Below are 16851 nucleotides of genomic sequence, written 5' to 3' on the forward strand. Positions count from 1 at the left end.
CCCCCCCCCCCCCCCCCCCCCCCCTAAAAGAACGAAAACTGCCTACGTTTGAATTGCACCTTGGGCTAACGCTCGTGAAATGCGTCCCAACTCTATACAACCCAAACTTGGATGCGCGACTTCAAACTTTTCTTCATGCACCCAACATATTTAGTTGAGCTCACGTACAGTTTTGTTCATATTGATCGTACGAAGAGCGCGTGGCGTCACATGGCAGGAGGTTTTAACAAGAGAACTAAAGCGACTGCTGTGACAATGTGCATATAATTTCCTCCACAGACCTGGAATTTCGAAATACATCCGATGATGCGAGGCTTGTCATCATGATACCGATGATAATCAGAAATTGTGCAGAAATTTAGCCTCATATCAAGAAAGCAATAATCTCTAATCCCAGAGCGCCCAAATTGTATGCATGGAAATACCCATCGGATCAATCAAACACATCCGTGGCAAAGCGCTCGTTCCGATGCTTCTCGAACCACTCAGCCGCTTCCTCTTCCGTGACAGGTTGCCCACTCTTCTCATTCTCCTCCTGGATGATGCGCACCAGCACCTCCTTGACACTCTCTGCCAACTTAGTTGAGCCACATACGTAGATACGAGCTTCCTTATTCCACAGCTTCACGACTTCCTCCCTCTCTAGCCACAAGCGGTCTTGAACATACTTGCATCCGGCCGAAGCATCAGTTCTGCGGCTGAACGCCCGAAATACCGTGACAACACCTGCATCCTCCCACGCATCAAACTCATCGCGGTAGAGATCATCGTCTTCGGGATCCCGGCAGCCATTGAAGAGCAGTGCTGGCGCCAGTTTCTGACCGCTACTTTGGAGGATTGCACGTTCCTGGATGAAAGCGCGGAAAGGAGCTAGACCAGTCCCAGCAGCGATGCATATGATGGACGTTTTATCGACCTCCAGTGGGAGGTGGAAACCTCCCGCGGCATTTCGCATTGCTACTTGGATCTTATCGCCAGCTTGCAATGTCGATAAATAGGAGGATGCGACGCCGACGTGGCGGCCGACGCCCGAATATGCTGGCACATCGAGGACACCATACGTCAGTGTGACTCTTCCAGGTTGTGCTAGGTTTGAAGACGAAATCGAACTGGAAAGGTGCGTGAATTAGTTTGTGATGTTTCGTCACACTTTGGACAATGTACTTACTACTGCCGGACTCGCATGGGGGGTAGCATTGAAAGGAAGTGTTGGAACGGGATGAGCAGACTAGGGAATTGTTCAAGCAGGTCCAATATTGAGAGCTTCTTGGCTCGAACTTCGTGGTCGAAGTCATCCGCTGCGAGATGCTCAAGTTTCGCCTTTATTTGTGCGTCTTTTGCAAGTTCAATAAGAGTTGACAGATTCTAACAGATATGTTAGCTGCACCGGAACAATCTGGCCACTTTTCATTATACATACCCGCTTTGTAGCAGCCTGTGAAAGCTCCACATAGGAACTTAGGACTTCAGAGACTGGAAGACTGCCGCCTGTTGGTAGTGTCGTCACGGTAGAGGCTTGAATAGACACATGGGAATCCCATGCCAGGTGGAAACGTCTCATGGCCCGGGCGACTGTCTGTTTGGGGTTATGAGGCAACACTGCCAGGTAGTCGCCCGCAATATAGGACCAGCCACCAGGCAGCTGGATCTCAATGTGCCTCTTTTCTCCGCCAACATTTGCTTTAGTCAGGCACTTTGCATTAACCACCAGCGCTTCCTTCACATCCTGCCGTAGGTGTGAGACCCTTGGCGCCGAGAAGGAGACCTGCAAGCTCGCAGGTGAACTCTGTCCATTCTCATTACCACCAAACTCGTTGGCGATGGCTGGCCACAGGGTTTCATCCTCCCAAACCTCAAAATCGGAGAACATATCACGATCTTTTGCGTCAGTGGTCCCGATGGGTGCAATCCTCTTTGCTCCGAGTTTCTCAAAAGAAGTGTCCACTAGTTGAGGGACGCGATGATAAGTCTTTGCCCAGTCGCTGTGGCCTGCTCGATCGTTGGGCAATTAGTTTCCGTGCATCTCTCTGGGCTAGCTGGCTGACATAAGGAAAGAAAATTGGTTCATAACATACCGCAGCCCCAAACAGCGTATTTGACGTCTTTCAATTCATCATTGCTCAGACTTTCCATCCAATTGACAAAGTGTGAAGCGTTCTGTGGTGGTTGCCCCTCGTAGGAAGATATGATAATGACGACTGGAACTCCCACAGGAACAGCTTCCTTAGCAACATCCAGAGTGTCGACTGAGGCAGTAAATCCATGCTCAGCAGCATCCGACGCTAGTCTTTGGGCCATGTATTCGCATGTGCCGGCGTTAGATCCGTAGTAGATCGCAATCTTCTTTCCCGAGTCGACTTGGGGCTTTCCATTGCCAACGGGAGCTATTTTTGCAGCTCTCGTCTTGGCATTGTCACGGAACGAGCCAGCTAAGCGCGCTTCGAGTTGCGATGGAGTCAGTCCATCCCTTGGAATTGCTCTGACATAAAGGTCTTTAGGCTTGACAGTCAAGGCCTGGGTAACCTGAAGGGTGTACGACGGGTTATCCATGACAAAGTTGAAGTTCTGCAACAATACGGCAAAAGCCAGAAGCAACTCCTGCCAGGCGAATTGGCGGCCAATACAGCCACGCATACCCGTCCCGAAAGGAGACCAGCTATGGGGGAACTCCTTCTGTATGCGATCGAAATTTTCGTCAAGCATTCTCTCAGGGTTGAACTCGTCGGCATCGGGACCCCAGACTTTTGGATCACTCTGCGACTTGGAAAGGAAGCAACCGATCTGTGTACCAGCTTTGATCAAGTATTTGCCACCGACTATCTCATCTTTGATAGGCTCTCTGGCGAATATAGTGATTGGGGCATTTAACCTGAGAGTTTCCCGCAGAACCTAGAATCAATCAGCCCAGCACCTAGTGATATCACCCCCGGAACGTACTCACCGCGGCCAAGTATTTGAGCTTGGGTATGTGTTCTAGAGTGATGGATCCAGTGCCGATGACGGTGTCAATCTCTTCTTGTACCTTACGATAACATTCCGGGTGTTTGAGGAGGTTGTACATAGTAAATTGGAACGTGGCAGCGGTCGTCTCATGGCCGGCGACGAGGAAGGTGATCAAATTGTCAATGATGCTCTCGTCCGTCATCTTGCGACCAGTCTGTGCGTCGACACCTTCCATCATCGCAGTCAACAAGTCCCTCCTGCTGTCGCCGCCTTTGGAAAGTTTTCTAGCATCAATGACTTGGCTTGCGGTTGTCCGCAGAAGCTTGATATTCTCCAGAAACTTGCGATCCTCGGAGTGGTAGAAGAAACCAGGAAGGAATCGCATGCCCCGCTGGCCCGCTTCCACCAGGACGGCATACATTGCCTTGATGAATGGGTGCAGGTCCTGGCGGTAGTACGAGTTAAAACGGAATCCCATGGAGCAGAGAGCTACAGTATCAAGAGTTAGGCGAGTTAAATCCTCGCCGATATCGATCGCTTCCGATGGCCCTTGTCTAGCCCACTTCAACGCCAACTGACTGGCTACTTCATGCATTTCGTCGAACATGTTCTTGATCGATAGAGGACCAAAGGCTGACATAAGAACGCGGTGGGCGACCCCCCAATTTTCCTCATCTCCTCTGGCCTAAGTTTTTCATTAGATCAGCGGGATCCGTCTTCATCGAAATCGAGGGTGGACTTGCCGTGAACAGCCCATCATGCACTGCAGTTTGGAGCTCCTACAGTAGTAAAGTACAATTAGTCGACGCACAAATTCAGCATGCGCTTCGATAGTTCACTGACCTCTAGATCGCCTTTGATAGACTTTTTAAACCTTGAGTCATCACAGACTTCGTTGACTAGATCCCAATTTGATATAATGACGAGGTCTTGTCCGGCTAACGATAGCTTGTAGATGGCGCCGTACTTCTTGGCTAGGTGCAGCATGGATCCGGTAGGGTAATCCATATCAATGTCGGCTAGATTGCCGATGAACGGCGCTGTTGAGGGTTGCGGTAGTGGCACGGTTTTCTTCGCCATTTTGGCTGTGTCTTGAGAACCAATGTCGCGACTGCTAGATTTCTTGTGCGAGCTCGATTTTGAGCTACTAGGCTCTCTGGTTTTAGTCGTCATGATGGAAAGGAAAACTCGAGTGCTATGCAAATATTGCCAGAAGCCCAGGCAGTGTATTCTAGTAAATACACACATAGAGCTGAGATCTATATAGTTCTGAAGCCTCACTGTGGATATGTTCTCTCCTAGAGACATAAGCCACCGGGCCCCGAGTGTCCCGTCCCATTGAATGATAATCGGGTACGCCGTCACAACTAGGCTCAGATGTGGCCCCCCGGCCGTGCGGGGACTAAGTGGCTGTGGCGACTTGGATGCAACTCTGCCAGAAATGTCGGTTTTATTTTGGGTTAATCAAATATTTCATAAATCAAGTTGTTGGGCATAAAGGGCCGAGGTTGATTGGCAGACCAGTATTACATTTAGTGTATATTGGTCACCATGCTATACACAAGGTTTGAAGGTGGGTTTGAGGTAATTGAAAGGTTAAATGGGATAGTGAATGTTTGTCAGGATTGGCGCAGTCTAGGAGCAGTATAGAAACGCCCCAACAAGTATTCTGCAGCGTCCTATGTTTCTTGTCGCTATATCTCTCTCCCTCTCTCTCTTGCTCCATCTCTGCTTTTACAGCCGTATAAAACAACCGTCACAGCAAACGGCGGCCAGAAATTGCCAATGGAGCTGTCAGTGCTCACTTTTGTGAGTGAGCGCAGCAGGCGCACAGATACGTACCAGTCGCCGCAGTAACCCGTAAGGACTCACGCAACTCCACATGCAACTGAGAGTACTCGTGGGTGTGAGGTGGCTCAGTCAAATGGTGAAACGTAACGCATGCGACGCCCATAGTTAGTCCACGATGTACACGGCGCACGCTCCATGCAGTCAATTTTGCGTATTGTGTCGGCTGTCCGCGGACTCCGGGGTGTGGACCCTCTTTGATGCCACCATAGCTATGTCCCTACTGAACCTACTCAGGTAAGTGAGTGCCATTACTCGTCAGGTCTCAGAACGCCTTCTGACTGGATCACGTACCAACTTGACGGATACTCTATAGCGGCCCCTTGAACGACCACCTTGCCTCCCGACCGAATCTCGGCACAGATCGCCCTCGTCCCTGCAGAGCGAAGTAAATCTAAAAGCAAATCTGAATAAGTGAGTATTCCTTGCTCCTGACCTGGTAGGCTTTCAATTGTCACGTGTCTTGGGACGACGTCTTATGGAGGTCTCTTATCACACAAGTTGATTCTCTCATGCTATGTTTCGTGTCGCGCGTGCCCGTATCCCCGTCAAAATGAAATGCCAATTGAATCAGCCCAGGCCGGGCCTTACCAGTGAATTTTCGTCTATAATCTATATCTATCATGTTGGCTTGGAAACTAGTAACAAGTCATTGCTTTTCTCGTCTCTCTTGGATATCTTGTTTCTCAAATGCGCGCCACAATCAAATTCAGAGTGCAAGATCGTGATGCCCGCCATTACACCATACTCCTCAACTCCCTGATCCAGTGGCTCCTCTCTTTCTTCAGCTGTCTTTGCACGTAAACAATAGTAGCCCAAGCCCAGAAGCCAGCCCATACAAAAGGCAGGCACCAGCCAATGGTATAAGCGACATCGGGATCGTCCAGCCCGTACACGAGAGCAGTTGTCACACCTGCACAGGCCTCAGCACCAACAGCCCAGAAGAATCCAAGCCGTCGTAGCATAGCTCTAAAAATATGGCTCGCAGCGTACCGCCGGTCAAGGGCCACACGAAACTCTGTCTTCCCTCCGCCATTCACGGCGCAGACATCTTCGATCAGGGGATATATTCCTGGTCGCAGCTGTGAACCCTTTGGGATCGACGAGATACGGACAGGGGCTGGGATAGCGAAATAGTGAAGCGCGTCTATAGTGAGGAGAACAGTACCGAAGATGTATAGAACCGTCGCCAGAGGCATGGCAAGCAGTCGTCTCAAAGGACGTTCGGGAGACGAGGCACTAGATTTCGTTCTTCAGGTTAGTAGTCGTTTCATGCAAGCTGAATGTAGAAGGAAATGTCATCAGGACACTTTCTGGATGGACAATGGGGACGTAATTTACACAGCAAGCTCGACCGCAATAGCTATCCAAGAAAAGGTGAACCACCAATGGAACCAGTCAAACGTCCATCTTGTGGCTCCAATCACCTGTGATGCACATGCAATGATTAGTTTCCAAATGCATGCAAGAAAGATGCAAATAGACCAATTCTGGGCTCCTTGCCATACTCACCCTGCAATCGCTGTCTTTCTTCCACAATCTCCAACACCGAAGCACCAACTCGAGGATACTTGTTCCCCCAATGAATGCAGTGACTATACTGAACACAGTATTGGCGCTTAATGGGTGATAGTCGGGGTTGCCTGGCCCGAATCCATACCACAGACCGTAGTAGAGGCCAACCGGCAGCAGCGCGCTGTCCAAAACGAGCAGGATGGTGAAGATGATAATAGACCTGGTCCGATCGCGTAGCGAATAGTTCAGCGACGGCGGCAGCGGAAGATATTCTCGGTTCCTCGTCAAAGTCGACGGCGATGACCATATATCCTCGTAGTCACCTTGCAGACGTGCGCTAGCAGGAGATAAAGTAGATATTCCTCTACCGTGCACTGGGGCGTGAGAGACATCTCCTTCATCTGGGGAATGGAGCAGCGACGTTGCACCGGATGGCTCCTGTGGGACTGAGCGTCTCCAAAAGCTCAAGCTGGGTCGCCCCGACGGTCCATCGAATCTCTGGTCAAATTCCCTACTTGCCCGGGATGATCGCAAGTCCCTCATTGCCGTATCGTTGGTGTCTTTGATCATGACTGCGGTGGTGGGCTGGCCCGTTCCTTAGCCGTCGCTCGCAAAGGCTAGATTGCTTCCTTGACAACTAACGAAGTGTCGAACAACTGGCGGCGTAGGCAGAAGTAATACACTGGCTATGGCCTGGGTTGTAACAACTCTATGCATCCGGGCGTATCCGGGCATCCGCGGTGTCCGCAGACGGGCTGAGGCCGCGTTTCGTCCGGGCGCTTTGTCTTGCCTCGTCATCCAGAGGGCTTACAAACCGTCGTAACACCAAAGGGGAGGGTATATGAAGTTAAATTCACGATATCATGGCGCAGCCATCGCCCAGTGCAAATGCACCCGCATTGCTCGCCAATCAATTCTTATTGCAATCTGAAGCAGCGAGGGTCTTTTCGAGACAGCCACTGAATCGCAGCACGCATTGAGTCCTGGTATACAAAGCTAAGAAAGTTAAAAAAGCCCACGGACCCTGGTTCAGTCGCTCAATGCCCGAACGCCGTTGACGAGAATTGGGCAGTGGACTATCAGTGGGTTCTTTAGCGCCATCGTCGAAGATTCCAGGGTGCATGTATTCCCCAAGTACGAAACTCCTCTGAGTCTCTGAGAATCAGCATAGACCCAACGGGTGCAGCTTTCGAGCCGCTGTAGCCGAGCATCCAGCCCAGCTCCGTACGCACGCCTTTGTTGCTTCTAGAACCCTTTTCAGCACTTCAGCTGTTGGGATGGGTGATAAGAAGCAAGCACCAACCGTCACTCCACGACTGATCAAGACCGAAGCCAACATGGATTACTTTCGCTCTGATGAACTTAGGTATGATTGAATGATCCCTTAAAGTGGTAAAGTATACCTTCCGTGGATCAGCAGCAAGCCTAACTGGGCCATGCCAAGCCCCCATTGTGCATTTTCAGTGATTCTTGAGTCTCCCACTTGGAGAGGACTTGGTAGTTGCAGGGCGACTCATTTTCAGGGCTTTGCCGCCCTCTTGCTCGGTACGCTGGGGCCGGCCGATGTTGAGAATGACTGATACAGAAGTGCTTGGGCAGGGTAGAATAGCGTAGCCTAACTTTCGATCAAGTAACCAATAGGTGTCATCGGCTCAGCTGGTATAGATAGATATAGCACCTAGGTGCAGCTGCCAATTTAGTGGCGGAGGAAGTTGGCTAACGGGGAGCGCAATGCCCAGCAACCCCTTCTGAGATGGTAGCTCCCAGTGTAGACAACCCCGTCACATGAGTTTTCGGTCATCCTCAAAAGCTGGCGATGAGATGCGAACCCGAGTTCAAATAAGATGCTGACCCGACAGGACGGAGCCGCCTTGCATACGGCTCCGTCCATTTGTCTGTTTTGACGGGCGATTATAGCGGGGTTGTCTCGGCAGCGTAGCGCGCCGCTCCACGGCCAGAAGGTTCCAATGTTCTTGGTCAGGCAGATTTCGTCATATTTCCGCGAAGCTATCTTGTTATTTGCCTAGGTACATCCATTGGCACTTATGTCGGGAATCATCATTCCCAATTGATCTTCTACTTGTCAACCACTCTTCATCAGGACCGGCCCAGTACCATTCTACGACAATATTGATTCTGCAAACGAGCGCGCATCCAGATCCACCATGACGACAACAGCGGTCTTCGGCAGCACCGGCTTCGTCGGCTCCCACATCCTGTCCACCCTCCTCGGCCTGGACTCCGTAAAGGCCGTCCACACGGTCTCCCGTCGCGCCCCGAAAGCTGAAGGATCGAAGCTGTCTGCACATGTCGAAGGCGACAACTCGAAATGGACAACCGCCCTGTCCTCGATCGCGCCGCCGCCCGAGGTGGTCTACTCCTCCGTGGGAACGACGAGGGTAGCTGCCGGAGGGATCGCAAACCAGTGGAAGATTGACCACGATTGTGAGTCCATCGGTCTCTACTGATAGACAAGAGCTGACTGTTGCGCGCGTACCAGTGAATGTCGAGATTGCGAAGGCCGCCAAGGCGAGCGGCGTCAAGACCTTCGTCTTCATATCATCCGGCGGCACCCGCGGCTTCTTGGCGGACCGAGTCCCGTACTCCCAGATGAAGCAGGGAGTGGAGGATACAATCCAGTCTCTTGGCTTCGAGCAGGCTATTATTGTCCGCCCAGGTTTCATCCTCGGCGAGCGCGAAGCCGGCCCCAAGCATGCTACGACCATCGCACATACCATCGTTGACGCCATGCCGGGCATGTTCAAGGACAAGATAGGTCAGCATGCTTCTGTTATCGGGCGTGCCGCTGTCAATGCTGCCGTTCTAGCTCAGCAAGGGAAGGCGCCGAGCAAGTACTGGGTCATTGAGCAGGCCGATGTTCTGAAGCTTGGTCGCGACGATTATAAGCTTGATTCGGAAGCCAAGCCGACTGCTTAAACCGTTGCGCCGATATCCTACTCTTCTTCAATAGAACCCAAGATACCCTGTTGTTTCTCCGTAACTTTTAGTGTCCTATGCCATATGATCTCCGAATACCGTCAAATCATGTGATGATCCATGCAGTGTGCACCGATGCCCCAACACCATGCCTGTGATGGCCTCTGCAGGACTTCGATGACTATGTTACCGCTCAAGGTCGGGGTGGCATGCCAGTTGTTGGGTAACCGTCCGCCGAAGTCGTGGCACAACACTTCGAGATAAGATGCAGTTCATCAACAAGTAATTAAGCCGCAGAATCGGTAATCTGCTTAGAAAAATCAAACTTTGCGCCTAGTACCGATATAGATACTTGAGTATTACAGTATAGTTGATGTAGGCCAGCCTCTACAGCTGGCAGTTGACTGCCAGAGATGGCCACGTTGAATCCCTACCTGTGCTTAAGTCTTACTCTTCAGCACCTTCAACTGACCTCGGCCGTCAACTTCTGTCTTTGATTTTTCTTGCGTTTCGTCGTAATCAGCACAGCTCTATCGCCTAATAATTTCCAGTGACGACGGGCGGTAGAAGCCCATGTTTGTTGAAAGCGGCTTGGCAAATATCACCTGAAGATGCCTCTGCAACTTCAAATATCAAGGCCCTGGTTTCAAAGGTTGAAATCACGCAGAGCACCAAGGCGTAGTAGTACAACAGACGATCGTGAACCAGATCAAACAGGTCACCCAGTGAGCAGACCTCACACAGGCGAGGCGCATTTGACCCAGAGTCTTGGCTAGGAGGACAAATATATCGCTCGTCGCTGGGGAAGGGGTGAGATATATCAGGCAGAATTAGACAATACAGTGTTAAGCATCAGCCAAGACCTTCAACCACAAGCAGAGCTCGTGTTCTGCTCACGGTGCAGGAACTGTGTCAGCATCATACTTACAAGCGTCTCGACGAACTTCGCTTATGGGTTTAGAACTCGCCGCGGGCATCACCATAAGAGTCTCGGTGACATAGTCAATTCCCGGACGGCTGGATGTCGCCTTTGCGAACTTTGTTCTATTATTACGGCATATTCCCAACCAGCCAGAGGAGGCGACTGCTGTTGGACGAGGGAAAACCTCAGGCACTCGACATAAATTGGTTCACTTCAGAGGGAACAGACACCTGGCGGATAAACCTCATCATCGACAACTTGAATCCTCCCAAGAAGTCCTGTGGGACCAGAGTCTCTGGCTCCGTCCCACCACCAGTGAGCTAGTGCATAGAGGCGGTAAGTACGATTCTTACACGTGGCTAGTGTTGAGGTACACCTTCTAACACTGCTCGAGATCCTGTGGCCGTTGAGGCGTTGACTGGATCCAAAACATCTAGCCGTCAAATTAAAAACAATGGATAAGAATCTGTGATGAGAACCATCAAAACTTGCCGGCTGCCAAAACCCCCCAAAAATGCTTCCAACACGACTCGTTGAAATACGGCCAGACTATGAACGCGATGTCGTATCTAGCAATCTTACTTCACAACCTGGTGAGGACTTTCGATACGCGACACTAAGCCATTGTTGGGGCAAGTTGGCAATGTTCACATTAAAACGTGACAACCTTGAGGAGCTTCAAGTGCGGATACCCTCCCAGCAGGTTGCCAAAACCTTTCGGGACGCTGTGGATATTACTAGACGAGTTGGGCTTAAGTATATATGGATTGACTCGCTATGCATACTGCAGGACGACGATGGTGATTGGTCCAGGGAAGCCGTGTTGATGAGCGAGATCTATGGTAGCTCCAGCCTCAATATTGCGGCCACGGGAGCTGCTGATGGCAGTGTCGGCTGCTACCAAGAGAGAGACCCTGCCGCAGTCGCCGCCCAACAGCTCACCGCATCTGATCAAACTGGCTCACAAGCATTCGACGGCTTCAACTTCGACATATACAGGCAGAATATCGCTGAGAGCCCCTTAGTCTCACGGGCTTGGGCACTACAGGAGCGTTTTCTCACCCCAAGAACGATTCATTTCACTTCACAACAGCTGATATGGGAGTGTGGACAGAAGCTCGCATGCGAAACCTTTTCCGAGGATATGCCCTCCCCGTTGTCGACGCAGCACGCTTGGTTCCAGAAGCGTAAGAGTAACCTCAATGTTTGGATCGATACTGTCACCCAATACTCGCGGTGTAACCCTACCGACCATTGGGACAAGTTGATAGCCATATCTGGCATTGCGAATTGGCTACAGGGAAAGACCAACGACGAGTACATTGCAGGGCTATGGTTGAAATACATCGAGCATCAAATGGTGTGGTGCACAGAAGACGGGGCAGTAACCCGGCGGCCAGCTGGATTCCGAGCCCCTTCTTGGTCGTGGCCGTCTATCGATGGGCTCATCAGATGGCCTTTTTGGGGCGGTGTGCATCTTGAGATCTCCATTGCTGTCATCCAGGTCATCGAGGTGTTGAAACTGAATTCTCGGTCGAGAACATCATACGAAAGCGCCGGGCTGCTAATCAGATGCCTCGGAGTTCGCAATGCCAGTCGCTCGTCTATCCTCGACACTCCATCGCACGGAGACAAGCTTGTCAAGTCATTTGACGCAGGTACGCCAGACACAGAATATAAGGCTTTGCAAATCACTGTCAGGGCACCAAAGAGGGCGACGGACTGCTTGGCCGCAGGACTTCTCGTGGAAGAGGTAGGGCTGAGTATATATCGACACGTAGGAATGTTCCGCATCACGGCTGCGTATGGGGCTCCTGGACATGTAAGGACGAGGTTGGCGCCAAGAAAAGTATCGAGGAGCGCGACTGCAATCGGGCCAGTGGCAGAGGACGGGCTAGAAGAGGAGATTATTACACTGGTCTGAAGCGGTTCCACAAGAGAACGAAATTCACCGTGCTGTATTTTTGATGGGCTTTGATAGAATGGGTGTCACTTGTATATGCCATCATGTGACGTATAGTCTTATTAAGCCATTGGCGTACGTGCCTGACCTTCATGCAATCTATACTACTACCTGAAGCGACCCAAATGTTGAGATCGTGTCGCAGGATCTACCTTTCTAGATCGCACGTGTGGTTGACTACAGTATATCCAACGCTCATCCCATGGCTATCGTGCTCTACAATCTAATAAGGCTCACATCCAAGATACCCTCCTCGCCAGTCAAATCCTGCAAGACCTCCTTGCCCACCACACCACCAACACCCAGGATCATCAGCGCCTCGTTACCCCTCCCCTTGGTGTTACTGCCATGGGCCTCCATCCCTGCGACTGCACTATCTACCTTGCTCAACTCCAAGCCCTTGTCCCCTTGATCCCCCTTCTCCAGGCTTGCGACTTGCATCCACTCGATATTGACGCCGCGGCGGCCCAGGACCATGCCGACGCCGCCGATTTTTCCGGGCTCGTCATAGTTATGCAGAATGAGCAGTGTGCCCTCGGGCGTGAAGCTGGCCGTGAACCGGTCCAGCTTGGAGATGTAGACCGTCTTGCCGCTGACGTAGCCCTCGATGATCTGCTCGGCGCCCCGTTCCTCCTTGCCGGCGGCGGCCGGGTCCGTGTCGTACGATCGCAGCGTCACCAGGCTGGCGTACGTGCTGCCGCTGTTCTCGCGCGTGTGCACCTCGTTAATCACGATGCCCTTCTCGCGCGCGATAAGCGCCGCGTTCACGATGTTGACGTCGCGACCCCCGGAGTCTGAGATGGAGGACACGAGGCCCTTGACCAGGGCCGCGAAGAGGGGCCGGGTGTTGTTGATGCCCGCCAGTTCGCCCTGGTACACGAGCTCGAATTTCCTGCCCCCTACCATGCCGCCACGGGCCCCGACGTAGTGTTGCGTGTACAGTCCACCCATCTTCTCTATGAGCTTGACGAAGGGCTGCAGCTTGCGGTACTCCTCGGGCAGGATCAGAGGCGCATTGACGGCAGCGGTCGGCAGGCCGCCCCGGAGGATGAGCAGGACCTGGCTGCAGACGTCAAGACTGACGTTATCCTGGGCCTCGACGGTGCTCGCGCCCAAGTGCGGTGTCGAGACGACCTTCTCGTGGCGCGCAAGCTGGGCCGCGACGCTTCCTTCCTCTGGCGGCTCTTTTGTGAAGACGTCGAGCCCTGCGCCGGCGATCCAACCCTCATCCAGGGCTTTCAGAAGGGCGGCTTCGTTGTACACCCCACCTCGAGCAACGTTGAGGACGCGCGCCGTCTTCTTCATCCGCTGAAACTCGGCCTCGCCTAAAAGGTCGAGAGTGCTAGCTAATAAGGGGGTGTGGATGGTCAGGAAGTCGACGACCGGGAGCAGGTCGGCCAGGCCGGGTACGAGCTCGACGCTCGCCTGGCGTGCCACATCGGCACTGGCATACGGGTCGACGGCCAGGACCTTCATACCCAGGCCGACGGCCATGCGCGCGACCTTCATGCCCACCTTGCCGAGGCCGATAATACCGAGCGTCTTACGGCCGACTTCGACGCCAACCAACTTCCCGCGCTCCCACTTGCCATCCTTGAATGTCCGGTCGGCGCGGCCGATGTTGCGCGCCGTGGCTAGCAGCAGAGCCACCGTGTGCTCGGCGGCAGCGACGATGTTGCCCGCAGGCGAGTTGACGACAATGATCCCCTGGGCCGTGGCGGCCTCAACATCGATGTTATCCACGCCGACTCCGGCGCGGGCCACGACGCGCAGACTCGTGCCGGCGGCGAGGACGGCCGCTGTCACCTTTGTCTCAGAGCGCACGATCAGGCCGTGATACGAGGGGATCAGGTCGATGAGCTCCTGGGGCGAGAGGCCGCCCGGCCGGGAGTCGACATCGAAGTCTGAGGCTAGGAGGGCCAGGCCATCGGGCGAGACCTTCTCGGGGACCAGGATGCGCGGCTTGGGGGAGGAGCGGCCGTTGGAGGCGCCTAGCCTGTCGTTCGAGACGGGGCCAGGAACCATGGTGATGATTGAGGCGTGAAGTAGGGTACGAGTTGAACTTGAACGACGAGAAGACTAGTGCTAGTCAGATTGCTCGAACATAATATGAGACGGCTGACTTACAAAGGGGCAAGTTACCTTGTAATCAAGTGAGGTGAGGGGCACCTACTTTTCAAGCAAGAAGAATATGACGTGCCAGTGAACAAAGAGGCTCACATGTCCCTCCGCACTCGCAGCTGACATCAGTGGAGGAAGTCAAACAGGCACGCAGGGGCTAAGTAGCACCAGAGTGCTGCTTCGATATTGTGAAAACTCAGCCCATTGGCCTCAAGGAGGCTTCCACAGGGTGCCTCGCGGGTAAAGCGGGCGGGATTCCGGAAAGGGAGGAGCTTGCAGGAGGACGTAGATTGGTATAATACCAAGTGGCTGCCCAACACCACGCCACGACGAGGACACCGCTGTTACCTGCCTTGATCAGGGAAAGCCCCCTATCAGTCATTTCCACCTGTAATGAACTTGGTGTGCTCTGACCCCCGACGGGCCACGAATACCCCCATCATGCCTCTCGACTGCTTAAGTGAGCATCCGTTCCCGGAATGACTTCAAGCTCTCGACCCCGCGTAAGACGTGGGCAAGGGAGTTGGGGTTAGTCTCTACCCCACGCCGCGCTAATGCAAGTCAAAAAGATGGGCGACCCCCGCGGACAGGGGGCTGCTTGCCAGTCGTGATCTGGGTAGCTTGACTTCATTCGTCAGATGGGATCACTGGGCAAGGGTCTCGCTGTCATCCAGGCTGACGGAATATTGGACCAGCGCTGACACTTGCGAGGGTGTTGTCGGTCTACTGTGTAGCAGCATGACAAATACTCGAAGCTACCCTAAAACGCAATGAGAGTAGCACTGCAAAAGAACCTGCTCCTTTCGGAGCTATCATTAGACCTGGTTGAGACCTGGTTGATCGTCTGCTTAACGAGGTGTCGAAGTGGCGGGTGGTGGTGCAGGCTCGTTCAACTCTAGTCCTCGCACCAGGCGTATTAAACATGGCAACTGGAGTGGCTGAAAATTGAAGATGCAAAAATTGTTATTGACAAATGAATTAGTCTGCTTTGAAATGCCGACAGACCACATGAAACCAGAAGAGTGGCTAACTCCGTTGTTAGCATTCATTCACCAAGGAGAAAATGGTTCAATAGCCGAATGTACAAGAGCGGCAGGCAATGAATGGTGGCATTGAAGGATGAGACGTCATGATTGGGATGTTACGATCATTGATGACGTTCTCGTAAACGGTCATTGGCTTAAGGAGATAGATGCAAGCCGTGCTCGCAAGTATCACTTGACATATTGAGTCTTGTCGATCATAGTGTCTGGTGCTGAAATTGGCAGATATGAAGCTGGAGTGCAACTGGTATGGCAGTTCGTCATGTTAGTACCAAAAGGGCCGAACGTCCATCACCAAATTAAAAATTGGCCTTGCCAGCAAACCGCTCGTTCTGGACAATCTCTACCCAGTAGCCATCAGGATCCAACACGAAAGCAACGTTCTTCATGCGCCCATCCGTGAGGCGCTTCTTCCAGTTGACGTTCAGGGTCTCGAATCGCTGGCACGCAGCATCAATGTTGTCTACCGAAACACCTAGATGTGGGTCAGCGCAATGCTTCGTATGGGTTGCGGTCACCGATGGACGACGGCTGCCAAGGGAAATGTCGACTACTCACAAATATGGCCGAAACCTTGCGGCTGCGAGTTGCCATCGTGGTACTTGAAGTTCTCGTCCTTCTCGGTGCCGTAGTTCCAGGTCAGCTCGAGGAGGCCCTCGTAGTCGGCCGTGAAGCCGTTCTCCGGCACGCCCTTCTCGCCGGGGTAGCCCAGGAAGTACAGGTTGAAGCCGGCGGCCTCCTGCTCGACGGTGCGGAACAGGGTCATGCCCATCTTGTCCTGGTAGAACTCGAGCGACTTCTGGGCGTCCTTGACGCGGATCATGGTGTGGTTCATGCGGTAGGACTTGGGGTCGGTGGCGCTGGGGTCCGAGGGCTCGTTGGGGTCGTCGGCGCCCTTGGTGCCTATCTTGAGGCTCACGATCTCGACCCAGTAGCCGTCCGGGTCGAGGGCGAAGGCGATGTGCTTCATGCGGCCATCGGTCAGCTTCTTCTGGAACTTGTAGCCGGCCTGCTCGATGCGGTTGCAGGCGGCCTGGATGTTGTCGACACTGATGCAGACGTGGCCGAAGCCGCGGTGCGGCTCCTTGTTGCCATTGTTGACGGTGTAGTTGTCGTCGTTCTCGGTGCCATAGTTGTGGGTCAGCTCGATGACGCCCTCGCGGTCAAATGTCGAGTTGCCCGAGGAGAGGGCGTTCGGTGAGTCGTAGGCCAGGAAGTATAGGTCGAACTTGGCCTCGGGGAACTGCAGGTGCTTGATCAAGCTCATGCCCAGGAATTCGTAGAACTTGACTAGTAAGGGACGCCGTGCCTGTTAGTACTACAGTATTGGCTATATTTCCAGCGCGGTGGTTTGCGCGAGGACCTTGAGGGGCAGTCGGCGGCTTTTATCTTACCAGATGCCTTGGGATCCTTGACCCGAAGCCTGTCCCATTTCCACTTTAGCCAACGGCTCTGCAGCAGTAGTGCATGGCAAACCTCTTACATCGAGTGGTTGAACTTGTAGTTCTTGGTGTCTGTAGTCGTCGCCATGTTTGCGAAGCCTCGGAATGCGCCTGGGC

At 53.0% G+C, this 16851-nt stretch overlaps 6 protein-coding genes across 6 annotated transcripts; 2 read left to right on the forward strand and 4 right to left on the reverse strand.

Annotated features, from left to right (window-relative positions):
- Window positions 1–433: 433 nt before the first annotated feature.
- On the reverse strand, window positions 434–4023 carry JN550_007304 (uncharacterized protein; the record flags this gene model as incomplete). The annotated part of the gene is made up of 6 exons (XM_049319140.1): window positions 434–1109; window positions 1169–1365; window positions 1421–1989; window positions 2076–2889; window positions 2942–3628; window positions 3787–4023. 6 exons carry the CDS (start codon window positions 4021–4023, stop codon window positions 434–436), a joined length of 3180 nt encoding a protein of 1059 aa, XP_049170586.1.
- A 1505-nt stretch (window positions 4024–5528) lies between these two features.
- JN550_007305 (uncharacterized protein) lies at window positions 5529–6876 on the reverse strand (the record flags this gene model as incomplete). The annotated part of the gene is made up of 3 exons (XM_049319141.1): window positions 5529–6030; window positions 6133–6218; window positions 6304–6876. 3 exons carry the CDS (start codon window positions 6874–6876, stop codon window positions 5529–5531), a joined length of 1161 nt encoding a protein of 386 aa, XP_049170587.1.
- A 1595-nt stretch (window positions 6877–8471) lies between these two features.
- On the forward strand, window positions 8472–9243 carry JN550_007306 (uncharacterized protein; the record flags this gene model as incomplete). The annotated part of the gene is made up of 2 exons (XM_049319142.1): window positions 8472–8751; window positions 8807–9243. The coding sequence occupies 2 exons, from the start codon at window positions 8472–8474 to the stop codon at window positions 9241–9243; spliced, it is 717 nt and encodes a 238-aa protein (XP_049170588.1).
- Window positions 9244–10679: 1436 nt separating this feature from the next.
- Window positions 10680–12089, forward strand: JN550_007307 (uncharacterized protein; the record flags this gene model as incomplete). The annotated part of the gene is made up of 1 exon (XM_049319143.1): window positions 10680–12089. The coding sequence occupies one exon, from the start codon at window positions 10680–10682 to the stop codon at window positions 12087–12089; it is 1410 nt and encodes a 469-aa protein (XP_049170589.1).
- A 255-nt stretch (window positions 12090–12344) lies between these two features.
- Window positions 12345–14153, reverse strand: JN550_007308 (uncharacterized protein; the record flags this gene model as incomplete). Its single annotated transcript, XM_049319144.1, has 1 exon — window positions 12345–14153. One exon carries the CDS (start codon window positions 14151–14153, stop codon window positions 12345–12347), a length of 1809 nt encoding a protein of 602 aa, XP_049170590.1.
- A 1438-nt stretch (window positions 14154–15591) lies between these two features.
- JN550_007309 (uncharacterized protein) lies at window positions 15592–16822 on the reverse strand (the record flags this gene model as incomplete). The annotated part of the gene is made up of 4 exons (XM_049319145.1): window positions 15592–15767; window positions 15851–16582; window positions 16687–16715; window positions 16776–16822. 4 exons carry the CDS (start codon window positions 16820–16822, stop codon window positions 15592–15594), a joined length of 984 nt encoding a protein of 327 aa, XP_049170591.1.
- Window positions 16823–16851: the final 29 nt, after the last annotated feature.

The sequence above is a fragment of the Neoarthrinium moseri genome, assembly GCF_022829205.1.
Source record: "Neoarthrinium moseri strain CBS 164.80 chromosome Unknown scaffold28_Wmoseri_CBS_16480, whole genome shotgun sequence".
NCBI lineage: Eukaryota > Fungi > Ascomycota > Sordariomycetes > Amphisphaeriales > Apiosporaceae > Neoarthrinium > Neoarthrinium moseri.